General features: G+C 46.1%; 1 protein-coding gene across 10 annotated transcripts in view; it reads right to left on the reverse strand.

The window, feature by feature from the left end:
• LCORL (ligand dependent nuclear receptor corepressor like) overlaps positions 1 to 21,913 on the reverse strand; it is a 174,811-nt gene that overhangs the window by 112,376 nt on the left and 40,522 nt on the right. For 9 of the 10 annotated variants that reach the window (XM_090035684.1, XM_090035676.1, XM_090035678.1 and 6 more), the window contains exon 2: positions 3,187 to 3,252. In XM_090035684.1, the coding sequence (XP_089891810.1) occupies positions 3,187 to 3,252 (66 nt within the window). Of the gene's footprint in view, positions 1 to 3,186; positions 3,253 to 11,484; positions 11,647 to 21,913 lie in introns of all 10 variants that reach the window. The other variant, XM_090035680.1, reaches the window with a different exon arrangement.

A 21,913-nucleotide genomic window follows, 5' to 3' on the forward strand; every position in this document is an offset into this window, starting at 1 on the left:
AGCTGGCCCAGCTCCACAGAGCCCTGCTGGCCAGGACCCCATGCTCCTGCCGCCCTGCTTTGGGCCCACCAGTGCTGGCCCTGGGACACCGGTATGGGCCCTGTGATCCTGCCTGGCTGCTGTTGGCTCCTGTGCTCCCACCCCAGCCCTGCAGTACAGGCAGGGAGCAGAATGCAGCCTCGAACCCATGTTTGCTGGCAGGGAACATGCTGGTGCTCAGCACAGGGGAAAAGCAGCCCCCCCGCTCCCTGTGGTCAGCGCCTCGTGCTGCAGCCATCAGAGCCGATGGGGGCTGTCCTGCCTCTCCTCCACATCACCGCTGCAGGCACAGGCAGCCCCACAAGGGCTCCGAGTGGCTGCAGCATGGGGCACTGGCCACAGGACAGGAGGGCACTTTTCCCTCGTGCTGAGCATCAGCTTGCAACCCCCCACAGCTGCTAGCTTGGGCTCCACGCCAGCTCCAGGCTTGCTCATGGGGGCTGAGTCACAGCAGCAGCTGCTGCTGCTCAGTGCAGAGAAAAGCGGCTCCTGCTGGGCAGTATTTGCTGTGGCTGCCTGTCTGGAGCTTGCATGCACCGTGCTAGGCTGTGGTGCAGCTGCTTAACCGCCACCTCTGTGCTGCACAGCAACTGCTCCACAAGGCCAGTGCTGCCACGCTGGGCAGGACAGAGGCAGCCATTAAGCCGCCACACCACAGCCTAGTGTAGCACGGGCTCTGGGCGGGCAGCTGCAGCAAACATTTGCCTAGCAGCACTTTTCTCCCACAACGAACACCAGTTCGTTCCCCAAAGGCAAGCACACGGTCAGGGCTGCATGCTACTCCCTGCCTCTACTGCAGAGCTGGGGCAGGGGCACAGAGTGAGTGGGTACACAGGAGCTAGCGGCAGCTGGGCAGAGGCATGAGGCCCGCACCGGTTTAGCAGTACCGTCACATAATTTTGTAAATTATTATAAACCTTATGCAACATCATCTACATTCTGCTTATTAGCCTAAAACAGCCAATTAACATCCAGAGTGCTTGCTGGGCTTTCAAACCCACTTACATACACATATTTTTCATTCTTTTCTTTCCCAAGTTTAAAAGATTCACAATAACCAGGAAATTCAACATTTGCACATGGTTTGTTTGCTTATAGCACAGTAGATAGTATTGAATTAAACCTAAATTAAGCTAAAACTTGGAAAAATTGAGAGCCTAAATGGTATTAAAAAGTGGAGTTTTTTCATAAATTATGAAAATTGATTAGTCTTTCCTTTTGACATAAAGTTAGCACCACCTCACACAGACTTATGTTCTGTTTCTTAGAGACTTAACAGGTACCATCACTTACTAACACAGAAAAACATAACTATTAGCACTTATTTCAGCATAAGTGAAGACGACTTGAAAGTGAGAGATTCACAGACACTAAAGAAAAACTAGCATAAAAATGAGAGTTTTAAGAATGAAAAAATGCAAATTAAACTGATGTTCATAGTCTTCATTCCTAATAATTATATTAACTTACATATCACATATACCATTTCCCCAAAAATCACTCCTCCAAAATTATAGTGCATGTCTTAAGTGGGGAAACTAATTTTCTTTGCTGGAACAGAATGATGGAAGAGTTACGATTCAAAATGGTTATGCTTCCCTTCTTTCTGAGAAAGCAAGCAACAACAGTCCCTTTCATAGCTACTAATTAATTGGGAGCAGCTTTTGGGGTAGCATACAATTAACACTGGACTCCACCCCCGCTTGCTCGCTGTCCCAGAGAGAGAGAGAGGTGGAAACTATATTTTAATGTAGCGGCCATGCTAAAAATCAGATCTAGACCATTCTGGAAAAACACTTTTTCCCCCCCTACATTCCAGCTTCCAAAAACAAGGTGCATCAGCCTTGTGAGAAAATATGGAAATTCTGATAGCAACAAGGCCAGTGAAATGAACTGTTTCTCTTTTCTAAAAGCTGCTTTAAAAAAATAAGTTAACAGCTTAGCCAATATTACAGAAAAAGAAACCATTCCCATGCCAGCTACTTAGTGGGCGTGTCTTTATGAGACACTTAATGCAGAGTAGCCCAATAACACTGCAGTAGTTCATCACGGCACCAATGATGCCAATATGCTATTGCCCAGTATTACTAGACTAGTGCACACTAGCGTCACTAAAAAATCATTCGCCAGTGTTACTGTGCAGTAATTCTAGTTACTGTGCATTTAGCTAGCGCTTCATTAAGTACCAAACTAAATGTGCAGTAACTACTGCGCATTAATGAATGTGTACACGCAACCAATGATGCCTAGTTAATCCAGACATTTCACAGTGGCTACATATACACATTCAAATGATCTGGGAGAATTCTGGTAGGGAAAACAAACAAACAAACAAACAAAAAAACCCAAACTTACCTGGAGATGCCCTAACAGACATTCAAATGCTGAGCTCCTGAAGAGCACAGATGATCCTGTGCAGACAGGATCCTTATTTGCAGTAATGATCCTGTGCAGACAGGTGCTCTTCAGGCTCCCTTAATCTATCTGATGACGGATGGCAGCAGTGGGTCGGTTTACCTGGCTCAGATTGGCTGACTCAGACATTTCAGGGTCAGCCTGTATTTCCCTGTAGCACAATATGGTGATTGTGAAGGTGGGGTATTCTTCTCCCTGCCTGGCTGAAGCAGTGGAGTCCAGCTCAAGCAACACACTGTCTCCCAGGGGCAGGAGGGAGTGCAAGGGGCAGGAGAGAAGCAGCCTGGAATGCTGGAGGAATGTGCTGTGGCTCTTCTCAGAAGACAATGAGTAAAGACATTTGCTTTCCCAGGAGAAATTCACCCAGGAACGATTTAATCCTGGTTATTCCTGGGTTATTTTTATCCCAGAGTGGCCTTTTTTGCTCTGGGAGAAAAATCCTGAACATCTGTACACGTGCGTTTTTTCTTGGGAGAGCAGCAATTCTCCCAGTAGAAACTGACTATTTGTACACAGTCACTCCTATGAAGATGCGGTTATTTCTTTTAATTAATTTAAGATCTTGTTTCTATTTAAGGATGAAGGAGGTAAGAAAGCAGTGAGGAAAAATACATTAAAGAAAAAGTTTCTGCAACTGCAGATTTATATTTCAAATTACAATAAACACTCAAAAAATTTTAGAGAGAAGGAGCTAATAAATAATCCCACTGCATTAAAAACTGGGTCATTTACCTTCAAATAAACTGAGGTCTCTTCGTAGCCTTGGTCCATAAAGCCCTTCTAAAATACTTTCAAAACCTGAAAACAAAAGAAACATTTACAATAGTGAACAAAACTTTTGCTAATTAGATTCTGTACATGAATAATTAGATTCTATACACGAATGAGTAGTCAGCAGGAAACCACTTTCAGAAAACAATGTTTAACACTCATAGCAATAAAAAAAAAACCAGCAGCTTGCCACACAGAAATACATTCCTGCATCTTTAGTACCATTCAATAGGTCTTAGATTGATCTTCTAACAAAAACAATTGACAGTTGTACTGAACCAGCCTATCAGACATATTCCAAGCACCTTATCAAACTTAAAATAATTTAAAAGGTGAGATTATTAACCTCATAGCTTCTCCACAAATGTACTACCATTTTTTTAAAATGGTGCATCATTCATGTCCAAAATGTAAGCTTCAACATTAGGAAGTTCTCAACTTTCATCACAAAAAAATTAAAAATGAATAAGCTTTTTAAATAAACTGATTCTACAAATATATCAATAATGAACTCTTCTAGAATGTAAAACAACTCTTTTCCTATTTTATAATCAATCTAAATTTATGCAATTTAATGCTGAAGCATCTTCCAATTGCTTTTTCCACTTTTTCTAATGGTAGACAATACTCCCTTTAGCCAAGGTGAAAATTAAAAATAGTATTTGAAGCTTTAATTTCTTGTGCTCTAACACAGTTCTTAATAAATAGGTAGCTGTTTTTTTTTTTTTTTTTTTTACTGTTTATATAATCATAATTTATCTTCCCATTCCAAAGATCAGCTAAGACACTTGTATGATATGACTAATTACCATCAACATAGCATGCCAGGAATTTCAAACTAACCCTCCAACTTGGGACACTACACAGCAATGCTAAAAACTACTGTTACATCCCTAACCCAAACCTTATTTTATTCTGTAGGACTATTTTCACTGAGGAAAAAAAAAAAAAAGAAGATAAGATGTAGAGGTGCACAAATACATTGGTCCCATATTGGATAAGCACTGATATCAAGAAAATTGATGATATCGGCACTAGGCTTTTTTTTGGCTGATGCAGCTGATAATTTTGCGAATAAAATGCCCCATGCATGCATACAGCCACATTGCAGCACACAGGTTGCCAGGAGCACAGCCTGGCAATGTGAAGAGCAGCTGGGTCTGGATGGTTAGTCTGTTGTGATGAAAGGGGCATGGGGACTTCTGGGGCAGGGGTGGAAGGAGGCAGACTGAAACCCCAGTGGTGAGGGAGGGAGTAGGGCTGGGGCTGCACAGCCAGGACACAGCACACGATGGAGCTGCGGCTCGTCCAAGGGGCACAGGGAGGGGGTGGCAGCTTCTGCTGCTGCGCACACCCCAAGATGTCATTGGGGATGGGGGATGCACCTCCAGATCTGCATACAGGGTGGGGGTGGGCTGGGACAAGGAGTAGTGCTAAGTTCTTCCTAGCAGATAGGCTGGGCTGGGCTGCACTCAGGGCAGGAGGCAATGGTTCCACCCTGTATTTAGGGGTGGCTGCAGCTCCTCCCTGTAACCTCCCCTCTCAGCACTGCCTGCCCTGTGCACAGCCCAACTCAGCCCCCTGCCAGGAAGAGCCTGGGATTGCTCCCAGCCCACAGCGGCAGCCCACCGTCGCCCCACACACGTCCGCCACCCATGCCCTACCATGGTGCGAGTAGCAGCAGGAGCTCCCATTTCTTCCAGACAAGCTGCTCACAGCTGTCCCATGCTCCATCCCAGTTGTGAACCACCAGCCCCCACCCCAGCCCCACTCCTTCCCTCACTGCAGGGGTCTCGATCTACACCCCCTCCCCCCCATGCTCCTTCATTCCCCCAACAGAGCTACCAGTCAGATGCTGCACTTCAAGCTGCCTGGCTGCATAAAAATTGGCAACGGAATCAGTATCGGCCAATATGGCCCATTAAAAAAATCAGCCATCAGTATCTGCCCAAAAAATTTCTATTAATGTACCCCAAATAAGATGTTAAATTAGCACATATTAAAACCCTAATTATATATATATAAAGCACTCTGAAATAGGTTTGGTGGCAAGAAGTGGTTTTTGCTGCCAGAACTGTCTATCTCCATACCGGGAGTTTTGTCAGGAGAGCAGTATCAGCTTGTGGAGTGGGAATGATCCTTTCACCTCCCTAGGCAAGACAGCTTTGCTGTCAAAACTTTGTGAAATAGACAAGTTCATAGTATAGGCAGTCTTAAAACACTAATATAAAGTTAGTCTCCTTTTCACAGATATTTTAACTTGTCAATAAAAATGCACAAAATTACAAAGTTACTTAGTAATATTAGCTGCCTCTCAGACTCAAATGTAGCATTAATAAAAAATCTTCATGAGAATTCCCAAACCATCTATCTGACTTCAAAGGTTAATTCCATAAACCTACCCAAAAAAGGCAAATAGGAAATCTGAAGGCAAGATAGCAACTTGTCCATGAATTCTAACATGAGGAACTATCATGTGTTTAATCTACAGTACAGTTATCTCCTTTTGACCTGAACCTTTATCTACTATTTGAAATTCTGCAGATTATCTCCATTAGGAGAAGAAATTGATGCTGGAGACAGGGTATTTTGATGCAATCCTGTTAACTTACTATGCGTATAGAGTCCCATTTCCCTGAACACTGCAGGAGCCAAACAAACAACAGAAGGCTGTTTCTTTTGTCAACAATTCCAATTTTTTTTTCCGTCAAAACTTTGCACATGTTCTCTTCTGACTTTTTTTCAGGGACATGCCAAAAGTACTCTTCTTGCTTTTTCCTTAATTTCTCTCTGCAGCTGTTCGTGTTCTTATTGCCTACTTTTGCCCAGAGACACAGACAACCAAACAAAATTGAGCTTCCCACATTCAGCCCCCAACAATCTCCATTCACACAAATCTACTGTTACCAGGCCTTATATGTGACCTGTTTTTGGTGGTCATTTCACATTTTTTTAGCTATCTTTCTTCAAGAAAGAGCTTTGCAATTTCTTAACCCGAATGAAAGGTGATCAGATCCACTGCTTTCTCGCACAATGGTTGGGGGTATTAGTTTAAAGACAAACCTCCAAAATAACAGATGTATAATTTCCCATGTCTAGGAATCTAATGCTGGGGGAGGGGGTGTCTTATTTTCAAAGTTTTCTTCGATTTGAGTAAATATGGTAGTTCACTCATTATCTTGGCTAGCCAGACTTCACACTGAATATCAAACCCAGTATCTGCATTGGTGTATAGTCCTCAGTAACTATTCACATTTAAAACCAATTACCCTCTTCACCCAAGTCCAAGATGACCTTGAATTTAAGATGAACCACCCAAGAATTACATTCTATACATGAAAAATTAATACATTTGTTATAATTTTCCATTTTAGAATGTTGGAATAATTGGAGGGTTATCTTAACTTTGTCCCCCTTCCCCCACTGCCGCTATTGGGAAAGCAGTGGCGGGGGGGCAGCCAGCAGGAGAAGCAGTAGAAGGGGGCATGGTCTGGGAGGGGTCAAATAGCTTCCTCTTGCAGCCCCACATCTTGCCCCTGCTCTCCCATACCCCCCTGCTGACTTTGCCTCCCCATCTCTCCCTGGAGACTCTGTCCCCCACCTACCACCCCACTCCCACTCTGGCAGGCTCTGGCCTTGGCTGCAGCCTGGGGCATAGAGCACAGCCTGTCTGGTGGCAGCAGCAACAGCATGGCAATGGCAACAGCGTAACAACACCAGCCCCAGCTCTAGGGCCAACAGCAGCGATCTGATGTATACCACCTTGTACTCAAATACAAGATGAGGGGTTTTCCCCTTCATGTTAAATGAAGAGCTATATCTCATCTTGGATTCTAATAAATAGATGGGTAGTTCAGTTTTAGACTACTTATTGCCTTGAATTTTTAGCATGTCTGGTCTTAAAAAAAATCTATGTTTGAAGCCCAAATCTATTATTCCAGACCCTGGTGCAGCGTGCCTTGGGGCCAGAGACAACCTTTGTCCAAGTGACCCCTGGCTGGACTTCATGGGAGCTCCTCTTGTCCACCCTTGTCCTGCCACCCACCCCTGCTCTTCCCTCTTCATTCTTTGACTCTTATTGACAGGCTCTTTGCCCAGTCTGCTCTTTGCCATCCCTGATGGCACACAGCCTCTGCAGCGCAGCCTGGAGTTCCCCTATACAGCACTCCAGAGACACTCAATGTAAAGCAAACCTCACAAAGGGAGGTGTCATTGCTCTTGATCCCAGGTGCCTTCAGTCATGCCAGGCAGCCCCCACAGCCAAGAGTCTAAGCGGAAGCCGGAACCATAGGCTCTGTCTGGGTGGAGGTCTCAGTGGTAACAGTGGGGGGCTTCAGTCCTAAAGCAAATTTTCAGAGTGTGGTATATCCCCCACTGCGATACAGATAGTAGTCCACTGTGCTGACTATTCTCCTCAGGCTTGGACCGAGGCGGTACTGGGAGTGGAGTGGCAGCAAAATGTGGGTGGATGCAGCATCCTCTCAGCACCACTGGCGACTGCTCCAAGCCCAGCCCCTGCTGAAAGGAGATGTGCGCAGCCCCACCTCATGCAGATTCAGGGGCACATGGCCCCTGTCCTTCTGGGGTACAAGCAGCAGTGGGAACCACCTCCCCCACATGCCCACCCTGCCTGACAGCACCTGCCCCTCTCTCAGTGGGGGGCGTTGATCTAACCTCCCCCACATCCCTTCCCTCCCCCCCACTCCTTCCACCAAACTGACCAGCTGGAGGCAGCTCTCCACACTGCCAGCTCTGCTCTTGGATGCCCAAGTGCTGCACTGCAGCTGCATGCCGCACAAGCATTTAAAATCAGCCAAATTATCAGCCCCATCGGGCCAATATCCAATACAGTCATTTTTCTTTACATTGGTACCAATCCAATATCAGACTGATGTATTGGTGCACCTCTAACAGCTATACCACTACTCCAACATTTTAATTGACTTTATTAAAAAACTGTTTCTTTATACATGGTCTTGAAATAAACTGGTCAGAGTATCATCTGCAGATTACTAAAGATCCCTGCTATTTCATTGGTGCAGTAGTGCCATGACAGTTAAAATAAAAATTCAGGTCAATCTAATTGAATACAGATTATTTAGAAAAAGAAACTATTAGAAAATAAAATTTCCAATGTTTACTGAACTGCTTAAAGTTACATGAACTGGTTGAAGTTCACAATGATTAAGAAAAGGCGAATTGTGATTTTTTATAAAAAAGTGATTTCATTTTTTTAAAAAACCTAAAATATTCTTTGGATCACTTATCTAAAATATCCTGTAAATATCTGAGATCTGAAATTTAACAAAATGTAGTTCTTTGTTTTGCATGAAATGGAATATCTCATATGATAAAAGCCTAAATCTGTCCATCTGTCTGTAACACTTATTCACGCTCTGACTGGCTAACAAACAGCCAATCACAGCACAAAGCAGCACTGTGACAGAAGTCAGCCCGCTGCCATGATGTTGGGGACACAGAGGATGGAGCAGACGGAGACCTGTGCCGTGGAGGCAGCAACAATAGAATGGAGGAAAAGGGTGGGGAGGGGAAATGAGGCCAGCAAGGCTAGCCTTGGCCTCCCCTGCCCTACTCCTGCAGGATATGCAGTGGGGGGAAAACCCAAGCCAGGGGGAAAAAGTCGGCCTGCTACAGCAGTGGGCATGGGGACAGCTGGCCCAGCCCAACGCAGAAGCTGCAGAGTGAGCCTCTTTCCCCACAGTGGGGCCTGGGCCCCTATCCCTGCATCTACCCCAAGATACCTCTTCCCATCCCTCCACCGCCACCAGGTTGACCTGGGTCTGCAGCTCTCCCCTACCCCTGCCACAGCCAGGCTTCTCCCTAGCCTCGGGTCTAGTCCTCCCTGCATCAGGCTTGGACACGTTCCTCCCTGCCCCACACCCCTTCAGCAGGGCAGGGGAGGGAAGAAGCGGGCCCAGACCCCAAGCAGCAGGAGGGAAGGGGAGGGGGGGGAGCAGGCCCAGAGGAGGGGGAGGGGGCTCCACCCTGGCCTGCTTCCCTTCCTCCCATCATTCTTGTTGGGGAATTGGCTAGTATTCAACATAAGTTTAAGTTTATTTAATAAAGGCTTTACTGTTTTAAAATTATAATTATGCCCACCTTCAACAGCATAACATTTACAAGTAATGAATGAAAAAGTGAAAATTGTGGCAGAGAATTTATTTTACAAGACCTCAAACAAGGTTCAATCCTACTCAAAGAACCAGAGTGTTACATATGGATCTCCTGAAGTCTTTAAACATGGTAATAAGCAGTATTTCTAGAATAATGCATTACCCTCAATCTGCTCAGCTTAAACAAACCAACACCATAATAATGACAAAATGTGTGCTTTCATAAAGTAGCTAACAGAATATTGGTGTGGCAAAAAGCCACCTTGGTTTCTCCCCAAAATCTCTGCCCTGTGACAATGTGATTAGATGGGCCAGCACAAAGGATTCACACCTCAGCCTGTCTCTTTAGGTAACCTGAGCTGGCTGCATTCTTGAGGGAGGGGGGAAACCTGCTCCCTCCGCCTAAGTGACTGGCATCAGTTACCTGGGTGAGGGGCATCTACCTGGGGAGCTGGAATCTGCCTGGTAACACATGATGCATTTCAAATTGGTTGGCTGACAGCCAACTAGGGCTGACCTCCACTGGATCAGGTGAATGAGGTCACAGGGGCTATATAAGTTAGGATGGGCTAGAAGGCAGTCTCTTCAGCCATGAGGTGAAGCAGCAGCCATGCGGGGGACACAGAGACGCCTTACCACCTGAAACTAGCTCTCTCTCACCCCAAAACTCATGAGCAAGGAACTGCCTGCCTCCAAAGAGAAACTTCATCTGCCTTTGGAAGATGCATGTGAGTAAGCTACTCGAGATCTGATCAGATATCTAGCTGGCAGTAACTCAGATGCGCGATCAAAAGGCTACCTCAGCCACACTGTTTGCTCTTTAGGATTTCTAAGATATTGCTCAATCCTGTACCCTAGTTTACCCTACCCCTTGTAAATCAATAAAGTTCTCCTTTTTGACTGGTGTGGGAGACTTATTGAGGGGTGGGTCTAAATTATGCCTAAGAGACCCCTTAGGTCTGCGGGCTAAGGGAGACTTTACTTTTTGCCCCCTGACTCGGGGAAGTGCCCCAAGTGCTTGTACTGGGTCGAGTACCCATCGGACTATTAGGCCTGTGTTTCCCCGAGGACACAGGGCCGAGACAGCCCCTTCTCGGGGTGGTGGCGTCGTCGTCACCCCCAGACCAGCGAGTGTGCTCCAGGAGAGGGGTTGGCCGAGCATAAGGCGCCCCTAGGGAGGCATTTGGAGCCTGGAAGGTGGTCAGGCGCAGGGAGGTGGGCGGCTCAACGCAGGAGCACCCCCTACTGGCCCGCCACAATTGGCAACGTAGTTTCACCTTAAAGAAACTTACAAATGCGATCCGGAGGGTGGAATTTGTATGTCCCACATTCACTCAGATAAAACTGCAACCTGTCCTCACTACACTACAATTTTATCTGCTGCCAGTCCATTACAAAAAGCATACTTTCTGGGCTTGCAGCCAATGTTAGTAAAGTACATAAGCTAAAATGAAACCCACTGGAGTATCTCAAACCAGTCATAGATGGCTTAGGCTGAGTAAGGTCATATCACACACGCTTATTCCAAAACATACACAACTCAGAAAATACAACTACCTCTGCCTTTTAGATTGTAGGCTACCGACAGTGGTTTAGAAGCATTTCCTGCCTCTGACCTGGTTCTTTCAGGTTGTGCTTTTACATCCATAAAGTCCGAGGTTCAATCCCTCATAACATGTACAATAATTTATGTTTTTTAGAATCTCTGTAGATTATGCACTTGCCTGCTCCAGAGAAACATCCTAATCTATGCAAAGAATGGGGCTCCTTCCTCAAATGGCGAAACAATGTGTAACAATGGATCTTTACGGAAGTAATCCCTGGCCCTCCAGCATTAGAAGCAGAAACCACTATCTACAGGACTAGAGGCCAGATTCTTAAAACTGTTTAGATGCCTAAAATCAAATTATCTAGGAGGCAGTAGCATCAAAACAAACAAACAAGCAGCTCATCATATGGTATAGCCATTGCCAGAAGAAAACAGTCATATTAAGTCTACTGTATAATACAGTGTGCTTAGCAGAAAGGGTGGTTTAGGTTCATTTTGAAATAACCATCAGTTATTTCAAATAGTGAAAACCAAAACGTGGTCCAGTATATGGCACTGCTGCAAGAGAATACTTACAATATTTCCATTCTTTACTGAGGGTCTCAGCAATTTCTCCTGAAACCGCACCTCACATGTGTGGCCCAGCTTTGGCCAAAGCCTCTTCAGGTTCAGATTCTGGCTCAGCCTCTCAGTTCCCCAATTCTTCCGCCAACAGGTGTCTCCTTAAAATTGTGTTTCCTACCCAAAGAAAGGATCAGTGGTAGAATCTCCACTGTTGGAGGTTTTTACGGCTTAGCTTGACAGAGCTTTGGCTAGAATGATCTAGTTGGAGATGGTCTTGTATTGGGCAGGGGGTTGGACTAGATGACCCTCCCACCCCTTGACGTCCCTTCCAGCCCTGATTTTCTATGACAGAATCAGAAGGGTTCCATTTGTGTTTAGTGTTTAAGAAATCATATTTTTCACAGCAATCCAGGTAATTTAATTAATATAAACTGTGGAAATTGATAAAAATTTTAATACATATGAATCACTTAACATACTTTCAAATGTTACTACATATGTTAACTGAAGGTAGATTATGCTTCACACTGAAAACACAGTGGAGGAGCACACCAGACCTATTCCCAAGTGATATGGTAGCAGAGCAGTACTACCTGGTTTTCTTTAGTGAAAGGTTATGTTGTCATGGTTAACACACAGTGGTTGTTCCTTGTATATGCAGTTTCACTAAACTTGCAAATAAACTATGCAAACAAATGAATTGTGCAAGTCAGATATATCAGTTCACAAAGAAGAGAGTGTCATGGTGATGGACTATGTAATATTTATTTTAACTCTGTTCATGTGTTATAGCAGAGGTTTCTAACCTCCTTTTTATACAGGAAAGGGGCAGTGCTGACAGACAGAGCAGGGAGCTTACACGTGGCCACCACTGCCATTTATATAATCCATGTCGCCACTGGGTGCTGCTTTTCCATGCCCAAGTATCCCAGTGCCACTGGCTTTGCATCTGGCTGACCATCGGCACTGCCTCATCCCCAGCACACAGCAGCGGTGCAGGGGAGTTCACAAGCAGCAGTCACCTCCACCACCATTTATACACTCCGAGCCATGCACCAAGGGTCCAGGGGAGGGCAGGAGGCGAGTGCTAAAAACAGCCAGCTGCACATCGTGGAAGAAATCAAACTTTGCATTGTGTTTTGGTATTAGAATTAACAGACTCAGTCCGAGTTTACTGGAGCGCATACAAGCGATCACAGGGATGTTCTAAACAGAACTTCTCCCTTCTACAAGTTAACATACCTTTTTATACCTAAGACTGAGAGAACAGACACATGATTTAAACAAAGCAACCTTGAAAGACAGAAAGAGGTAGATCATTCAGTTGTCACACAACAGTTGCTTGCTCAGCAACACATTTTGTTTTGAGAACTGTTATCACTTTCTTGTTGATTTTAGGAAAGGAAGAAACATTTATTCACGAAGATCTGTAAAAGACATAATAAAGCAGAAAGGTTTTTCTTATCTTAGAATATTCTTAAATATACAGCATCAGCAACTTTTTCAATCTTTTCTTCACTCTCTTTTCTTAGTCAAGTTAGAGGTTTGGATAAATTTATTTCTACAACATGAAGCCAGCAGCGCAGAGAAGCAGGGATACTTGGGCACAGGAAAAAAAGTGGCACCCAGCAGCAATATGGAACAATGGATGGCAGCAGCAGCCCCGCCCTGTGCCACCAGCATCCCCTCCCCACACGGTGCCGAGTGTATAGATGGCGGCAGGGATGGCTGCTGTGTGCAAGTTCCTGGCACCACTGCCGCACAGTGTGTGCGTGCATGTGCTCCATCGGCTGGCCATACTTAAGCGCAGGAAAGTGGCGTGCGGTCCCTGGTGGAAGTGGCATGGAGTGATGATGTTGGCAGCCCTGCCCCCCCTGCTTCCCAAGGACCCCCGCTTCACTGCACCACTAGCTTCATGTCCAGGTGTCATGTGAAGCCAGCAGCGTGGAGAAGAGGGGGTACTTGGGCATGGGGAAATGGCAACAGTGGTGGATGGTAGTGGTGGCCCCACCCCCCACCACTTGTCCATGCCATGTACCCTATTTGACAACCCCCACGTTTTAGTGTTCATGACAATTTACCTATAAAGCTAGCACTCCACCACTTTGCATGTCAAATGACCTTGGAACTTGCAGCACAATATTTATAGAAGGGGTTGTTGGAGCAAAATTTTAAGTATAGGTGCTGCCAATGCATGAACTCAGTTTGATTGAGAGTGGAAAATTCCATACAGGGCCTGGACTACCCTTTCTATGACCTCAGGAGCTGTCAATCAGCCCTGACCCCCTCAGGAGCTGTCAATCAGCCCTGACCCACTTTCAGCTCTGAGCAGATTCAGTTGCTATGCAGATCTTAGTGCAGAGCATGCCCAGTGTACGACTGGAATGAGGTAATACCTCTAGAAATTTCTCTTAGCCAAGCAGCCTGATTGGCTATGGGGCTGCTATAAAAGGTCTGAGGGCCCCTCCCTCTGGGGGGAGAAGATCGCATCACTGCAGACAGAGGCTGGTGTTTCTAGGGACTGTCTGGCAGTCAGGCTCTTGGGCCTACTGGTCTCCTTCCCCAGATTAGCACTCTGTGCTGGTTAGAGCGATTGTGATTTTGATCTCCTGGTTCCCGATTCAATTCGACTGATTGCTGACTACGATTTTGGACCATCCCACTACGATTTCACCTCAACATTCTGGCATCCTGACCTCGGCATTACTCTACGACTACTTGATCGTCCACCAATATTGGACTGGCGTCACGTCTCGTTTTCATCATTCACCGTGTTACAGTTAGTTTGTTGTTTGTGTTATCCACTCAATGAGCTGTTGACCAGCCCTGGGACTAGGTCTTTGACTGAACCTCGTGGGCCAACAGACCCCTTTGTTGTTCTTGTTGTTGTTGTTGTAAACTGTAACTGAAGACATCGTTCTCCTACGCACCTAAGCGTAAGTCAAATAAATTCACAACTTGTTTAAGAAACCGCTACGCTTCCCGTGCCTCAGTTCTCCATAGCCAATAGAACCCGGCCTGTTATCGTGTCTAATTGCCACCCCGGCCCACCGTGACTCTGGGGTTTGGTTCCCCACCCCGGGACATGGCATCACGAACAGGATACACGGGAGGCGAACTGGAGACTGAGTGGATAAAAAACTGCCCATGGAGCAGTGGGAATCGCCAGGCGACTGAACTGAGCGATGTGTGGGATCATCTAAACTACCACCAAGCTGTAAATCCAGCGGGGGAGACTATGAGCGGGTATCTGTCCCTCCGGGGAGATGACGGGGAAGGAAAAGCTATCCGGCTCACCCCGGGAGCTCTGGGCTGTGTTTTAAAAGATCCAAGGGCTGTGTATCGCCCGAGGGGAGACACTGGATCTTTGGCTGTATTAAAGAAAAAAGCTCCGGCTGTGGCTAAATCCCATCCAGACCGGGAATTTGCAAAGTGCATACAGTATATGAAAAAAGGGGGTGAGGCTACTCCTCCCGACGAATTTAATTGTCCGAGCCTTACGTGTGGGTCAAGGGGGCACGAGCTCCTGGTTAAATTGCGAGAGAATTTGGAGAAGAACGGGAGAAAAATAAAGTGGACAGGAGAAAAGTGGAAGAAAGGCTGCATAATAAACATTTTATTCAGAGAGTACGTAGCCTTATTAAGGGAGCTTACAGACACCAGAGCACAGCTCATGTCCACAACAAAAGCCGCCAGCAAAATTATAGCTGAGAGGCCATTACAACATGGCGCCGGCCATGTGGCGAGAGCACCAGAAAGCATGCTGACGCCACAGCGTCCAGCTCCGCCCATACCCAGCCCATCTCACGCCAAGGCACCGCCTACGATCCCGCCCACCTGGGATCCGCCATAGCGCCACCCACTGAAATTACGTCGCCACCCCCATACGTCAGCCAGCGCCCCCTGGAGGATGCAAGGGAAAAGTGCAATCACATTCGCAGCTTGGAAAGAAACATTGTAGCTCAAGACTTGGAACCAGATGTGATAAGTGAAACAAGTAACCAAATGGGCAATGATAAAGACAGAAGTATAGAAACCACTAGTGGAACCATGGAAAAGAATAAGGAGCCTGAATTGACTTTCACATATCCAATAGCTGTACAGAAGTATACTATGGGACCTAATGGACAGCAGCAAACGACCACAACCACCAGGTCTAGAACAAGATCGGAAATGAATGAACTCAAAAAGGAAACTAGTATTAAAAATGAGGAGACTCCTATAGCCTGGCTAGGAAGGCTAGTGGCTGAAGCTGGGAGTGAGTTAGTAGACAGGGAAGAAGCCTTGCAACTGGTTAGGAATGCAGCCTGGAGTCGAGCGAAGGTGGTGGATCCAATCCCTGTGTTAGCGAATCATTATTGGCCCATTCCTTTGCCAGCACTTGCAGTGGAGGCGTTACAACAAAAAGTTCATGCATGGCATGAAGGAATAGTAAATAAAACCAATGCCACTGCACTGATACATGCGGTTATTGGAGCATCCTATGCTCTTTGGAATCCTGTCTTTAGGCCATTAAACCTTACTCTAGATCAAGTGCAAGGAGCTTGGCCACATCGCTACGCCACTACGCCAGGGGATGTTCCATGCTTAGCAGAAGCCATAGAAGCAGCATCAGAAATTTATGGAGGAAATTTGACCATCACCATCAGGTTATTATTGAGTCCCTCCATAAATGGGCCTGTGATGCATACCCTAGGGTTATTAGATCAATTGCAGGGAGTGATGCGACCCAGACCCCAAAAGAGTGCATACCCTACTACAAAGGAAGAATACGAGATAGAACAAGTATACCCTATTGGGAGTCCCAACAGCCATTACCTCCGACCAGTTGAAAATAAAACTTACCATCAGACTTATCAGAGGGAAGTAAATAGAAGTCCCCCACAAACAAGAATGAATCATCAACCACAAAAGTCACCGCCAAAAAATCCCAGGAATTCCTCAAGCTATCCATTCTTTCAATGCACGCCACTGGAAAGAGCCATATTCGCTTTCTTGATGGAGAAGTCAGGTCTGTCAAAGAAGCAATTACGATTACTTGGAGGGGAGGGACAACGGACTTTAGCCAGGACATTGGGTTTCCAGGAAAAAGGAAAGCCAAAAAACGAGTAAGCGCTGTCGGCGGGAGTCCAACGACCGGCAGCTACGCCAACTCGGTGAAACATGACGGCGAACGGACAACGGACCCAGATGATGAAATGACCCTTGAAACGATGATACGAAATCCGGAAAGTCACAACAGGTTGAAGGTAGAACAAAGAGTAAAGATAGATCATCAAAAGGAAGAAGCGTCAGAAGACGATGGCGTTAACGGTATGGAGAAAGAGAGATCACGGGTTTTAAGAGAAGAAGGTGATGTAGCGATAAATCACTCGGAAAATTTCAGTGATGACCCACGGCCGTATTCAGTGGTAAAGATTCGAGATCCGGAGGAACCAACTAAATTAGTCCCCACGAAGTTTTTGTTAGACACAGGGGCACAGGTAATTGTAATAAGAGCAACGATTCCACACATTAGGACGAGTCGGGTAATGCGAGTGCAAGGGTTGAACACGGCCACCCTAACGAATAGGGTAAAGATCTTAGTAGAAGGATACCAGAAGAGTCTAGGTGCAGTATTGGGAAGCATGAATATCTTGGGAGTCCCCGGAATAAAGATGTTGAACTTAAAGGAAAAAGTGATGGAGGCATTACCCATAAACATTATCGCAACTCACGAAAGACATAGACCCAAGCTGAAGATCCTTTCTTCCTGGAGATATAACCCTATTCCCACAAAGGACAAGCTTAGGGAGCCGTTGGAAAAGGTCTTGAAACGATTGGAAGATCAAGGGTCTATTACCGCTGTCTCAGCGAGCACAAGATTATCCCCAGGTTGGGGCATAGCAAAACCAGGAAAGCCATCTGAAGTCAGGTTAGTCGTGGACTACAGGGAGGTGAATAAACGTTGTACTGAACCGACGAAACCCAAGGAAAAAGTCATTTTATACGGGACTATGGAACCTGCGTGGATGGCTTCAGACGGTACCACCCGAGAGGGAGGAAGATATGGGTATCATTGTAACCCCTGCCGAATACATCAGGTCTACCAGGGAGGCGAGTCAGCCCAGCGAAATGAACTTTTAGGATTTAAAGAACTACTGCTACACTGTTTTACATGTCACAATGGGACCCTTCCAGTTCCAGTTCTTGCTGTAGATTCCCAATACATCTATAACATTGTTACCGGCCGAGCCTCGGCATCCGAGAATCTTGATGTATGGGAAGGGATCTATGGTCTACTGAGTGAAATCGAAGTACTGCCCCTGATAAAACACACCCGGTCGCATACCACTGACACTGATCCGGTGCATGAAGTCATAGATAAAATACTGCGGGAACCAAGCTGCCCCAAACAAGTAGCAGTCAATGAGTCTATATGTGTAGATCCCTATTTAACATGGCTACATGAACATTGGAATCACCCAGGATCTCGAGCATGTCACAAGCGATGGAATCGGATAGTAAAAGGAAATCCAAGATATGGCCATTCACAGGATTGGAGAAGAATAGTGCTAGCATGCGAAACCTGCACCAAAGAGAAGTGCCATCCTACGGGAAACACAAAGGGCGTATTTGATAAGAAAAAGTTTGCCCCAGGAAAAACATGGCAAGTCGATCTGTTAGGACCATTGCCTGAAACCGCTAGTCCAAACAAAGGATTAATAGTAGTGGACCTAGGAACACGGCAAATTACCGTAGTCCCATTAAGAAAGACCCATGCTGCAGCCATGATATCAGCATTAATAGCTATATTTTCTGTCTGGAAGGTACCGGATGTCATTCAATCGGATAGAGGGCCGCCGTTTACTTCTACAGCAGTAGAAAAATTTGCCATATTATATAATGTACACTGGTATCACCATATACCCTACCATCCGCAGTCAAATGGTGTAGTAGAGAGAGCTGTAGGGTTATACAAAGAAGCATTACGAACCCGAGGGAACGGAACATATAAAGGCTGGGTAAAGCAAAATCATGAAGTACTTATAAACCTAAACGCTGATAAAGAGCTTTGGAGCACAAGAGATATTATACCAACAGATCCTTGGAAACCGAAATTCCAACCTTCGGAACTCGTGTGGGTCACTCTTCCAGACCCACGAAATAAACACCCAAAAGTCCTGACGGGGGTAATAATTACGCCAGAGATGTACCCAAACACTTACTTAGTTGAACTTGAAGAAAGTGGTCAAAACATTATAACCCACCACAATTGGTTGACCCGAAGGGCGACAAAACAACCGATAAATAAGATAGGCCCTTAAAGTAATGTAAGTTAAGACAATATGAGAAAATCTGTTCTGTCCGATTACGTTTTATATTTCAGAACAAGAGTGACCGAACCTACGGAACGTGAAGTTCTTCAATCAAACCATCAACCTAACGAAATCGTCGAATCAGGACCATCAAGGCATGATGGGGACAATTAGACTGTTTTATTGTATATATGTTACCATTACTTTAATTCAGAGCACGAATAGCTCTGGCAGAACTTGCAGAGCAAGTTGAGCTGTTAGCTAACGAGACGGCTACCGGGTTCGAGCTGATAGATAGACAGCTCCAATCCACCTCTCGTATGACGATGCAGAACAAATTGGCATTGGATACCCTACTAATCCAGGAAGGAGGGTTATGTCAATATCTTAATCTGTCACACGAGATGTGTTGCATTGCTATTCCCAATATATCCATCCCCCTCCAAAAACAGGTAATAAAAATCCGGAAAATAGCGGAGGAGGTCAATGCTGTTTCTGGCATCGGAAAGGGATGGTTGTCACGGATCTTTAAATGGCTGGGATGGGACGTGTCATCGTGGGTGATGAATTTGTTAACCCCTTTGTTATCCTTTTTGATAGTTATTATTGTTATAACCACGTTAGTTTGTTGTGTATTTAAGTGTGTCAGAAAGCAAATGTCGGATTTGTCGGTCTTTGTCTATACTCACATAACCTTGACCGAGGAAGTCGAAAATGAAGGAGATTACGAGCTCTAAGATAACGTTCCTGGTTCTTGCATTGACAGCAAGGGGGCATGTTGAAGCAAAATTTTAAGTATAGGTGCTGCCAATGCATGAACTCAGTTTGATTGAGAGTGGAAAATTCCATACAGGGCCTGGACTACCCTTTCTATGACCTCAGGAGCTGTCAATCAGCCCTGACCCACTTTCAGCTCTGAGCAGATTCAGTTGCTATGCAGATCTTAGTGCAGAGCATGCCCAGTGTACGACTGGAATGAGGTAATACCTCTAGAAATTTCTCTTAGCCAAGCAGCCTGATTGGCTATGGGGCTGCTATAAAAGGTCTGAGGGCCCCTCCCTCTGGGGGGAGAAGATCGCATCACTGCAGACAGAGGCTGGTGTTTCTAGGGACTGTCTGGCAGTCAGGCTCTTGGGCCTACTGGTCTCCTTCCCCAGATTAGCACTCTGTGCTGGTTAGAGCGATTGTGATTTTGATCTCCTGGTTCCCGATTCAATTCGACTGATTGCTGACTACGATTTTGGACCATCCCACTACGATTTCACCTCAACATTCTGGCATCCTGACCTCGGCATTACTCTACGACTACTCGATCGTCCACCAATATTGGACTGGCGTTACGTCTCGTTTTCATCATTCACCGTGTTACAGTTAGTTTGTTGTTTGTGTTATCCACTCAATGAGCTGTTGACCAGCCCTGGGACTAGGTCTTTGACTGAACCTCGTGGGCCAACAGACCCCTTTGTTGTTCTTGTTGTTGTTGTTGTTGTAAACTGTAACTGAAGACATCGTTCTCCTACGCACCTAAGCGTAAGTCAAATAAATTCACAACTTGTTTAAGAAACCGCTACGCTTCCCGTGCCTCAGTTCTCCATAGCCAATAGAACCCGGCCTGTTATCGTGTCTAATTGCCACCCCAGCCCACCGTGACTCTGGGGTTTGGTTCCCCACCCCGGGACAGGGGTTGCTGATTTTTTTTTGCTAAATACCACAAAACCCTGCAACCTAGACTTAAAAAATGTTGGCATGCCAGGGAAGCCATGACGGGCCCTATCTTTGTCATGGCAGGGCAGCCCCAGCCCTTTCTCCTGCTATGCTCCCCAAGGTACGCATGCAGTCACTACAGGCAATGAGCTAGGCCAGGGCTCTAGACCTTGGTGTGACTGCCTGCTGCAAGCAGCCCGGGCTCTGGGCACTTACCTGTTTCTGGCACAGAGCCTGGGATGCTCATAGCAGGCAGCCTGCAAAAAGCTGTACCAGGGTCCGGAGCCCCAGCCTGGCTCTGTGGCAGCAGCTGCCCAAGCACCTCTGGGTACATGGTAAGGAAAGGGAGGAGGTTGCACTGCCTTAGCTCACCTTCTTGCCATGCACCCCAAAGTACACATGCAACCACTGCCAGCCAGAGCCCAGCTGGGGCTCCAGACCCCAGTGCACCTGTTATAGCCTCCTAGATGCCTACAGCTGGCCTGAGCTCTAGGCAGCTGCTGCCAGCCATGGAACCTGGGCTGCCTGCAGCTTCCCCACTGCCTACTGTAAGCAGCTTAGGCTCTGAAGCTAGCAACAGCTGCTCACAGCCTGGGTCACCCATGGTGTGCCGAGCAAAACAACGTCATGTGCCATACACTGGCACACGTGCTAGGGGTTGCCAATCCCTGATCTATAGCATGGAAATTAAACTAAGAAAAAGTACTTTCCAGTACAAATCTTTCAAAAACAAGGAGAAGTTTCTGGGATCCCCCAGGCCACCATGAGGTGGCGGCAACATAGCCCCCCAGCACCTGGTAGCCGTTCCATGTGCCACCATATTTCCACCCTAAAATGAGCCTGCGAATGCATGAAGTGGGATCTATTTCCTGTGACAGGGTCCAGACTGTTCTTCCCACAAACACATCTGTGCAGCCAGTTAACCACAGATTTCGGTAAAGTACAACTGTTCTTCATAAAACTCCATCTTGTTTAAAAAAGGGAGGAGGAAACTGAAATTGCGGATGGTGGCAGATGACAGAACAAAGGAGCAGCAAAAGAAGTTTAGGCTAGATATTAGGAAGAATTTTCTCACTAGGAGGGTAGTAAAACACTGGAACAGGTTACCCAGAGAGGTGATGGAAGCTCCATTCTAGGTTTTCAAAATGCAGCTAGACAGAGCTTTGGCTGGGATGATCCCACTTTGAGCAGGGGGTTGGACTAAATGACCTCCTGAGGTCCCTTCCAACGCAGATTTCTTTTGATCCCATCACATTCCTCTTTCTTGGCATGCAGGCAATCTGAGTCTACCTCCTTCTGTACAGGAATCCTGGGGAAAATATAGCCGCCAACTCCTAGAAGGCATGATGGTCTGGATACTTCACCACCCCATGATGACACCTCAGCAGCAGCGCAATCCCTAAAATATTCTACTTAGAATCCTTTAGCAATGTATATAC

Source organism: Crocodylus siamensis, chromosome 2, assembly GCF_052110815.1.
Source record: "Crocodylus siamensis isolate JL-2025a chromosome 2, ASM5211081v1, whole genome shotgun sequence".
NCBI lineage: Eukaryota > Metazoa > Chordata > Crocodylia > Crocodylidae > Crocodylus > Crocodylus siamensis.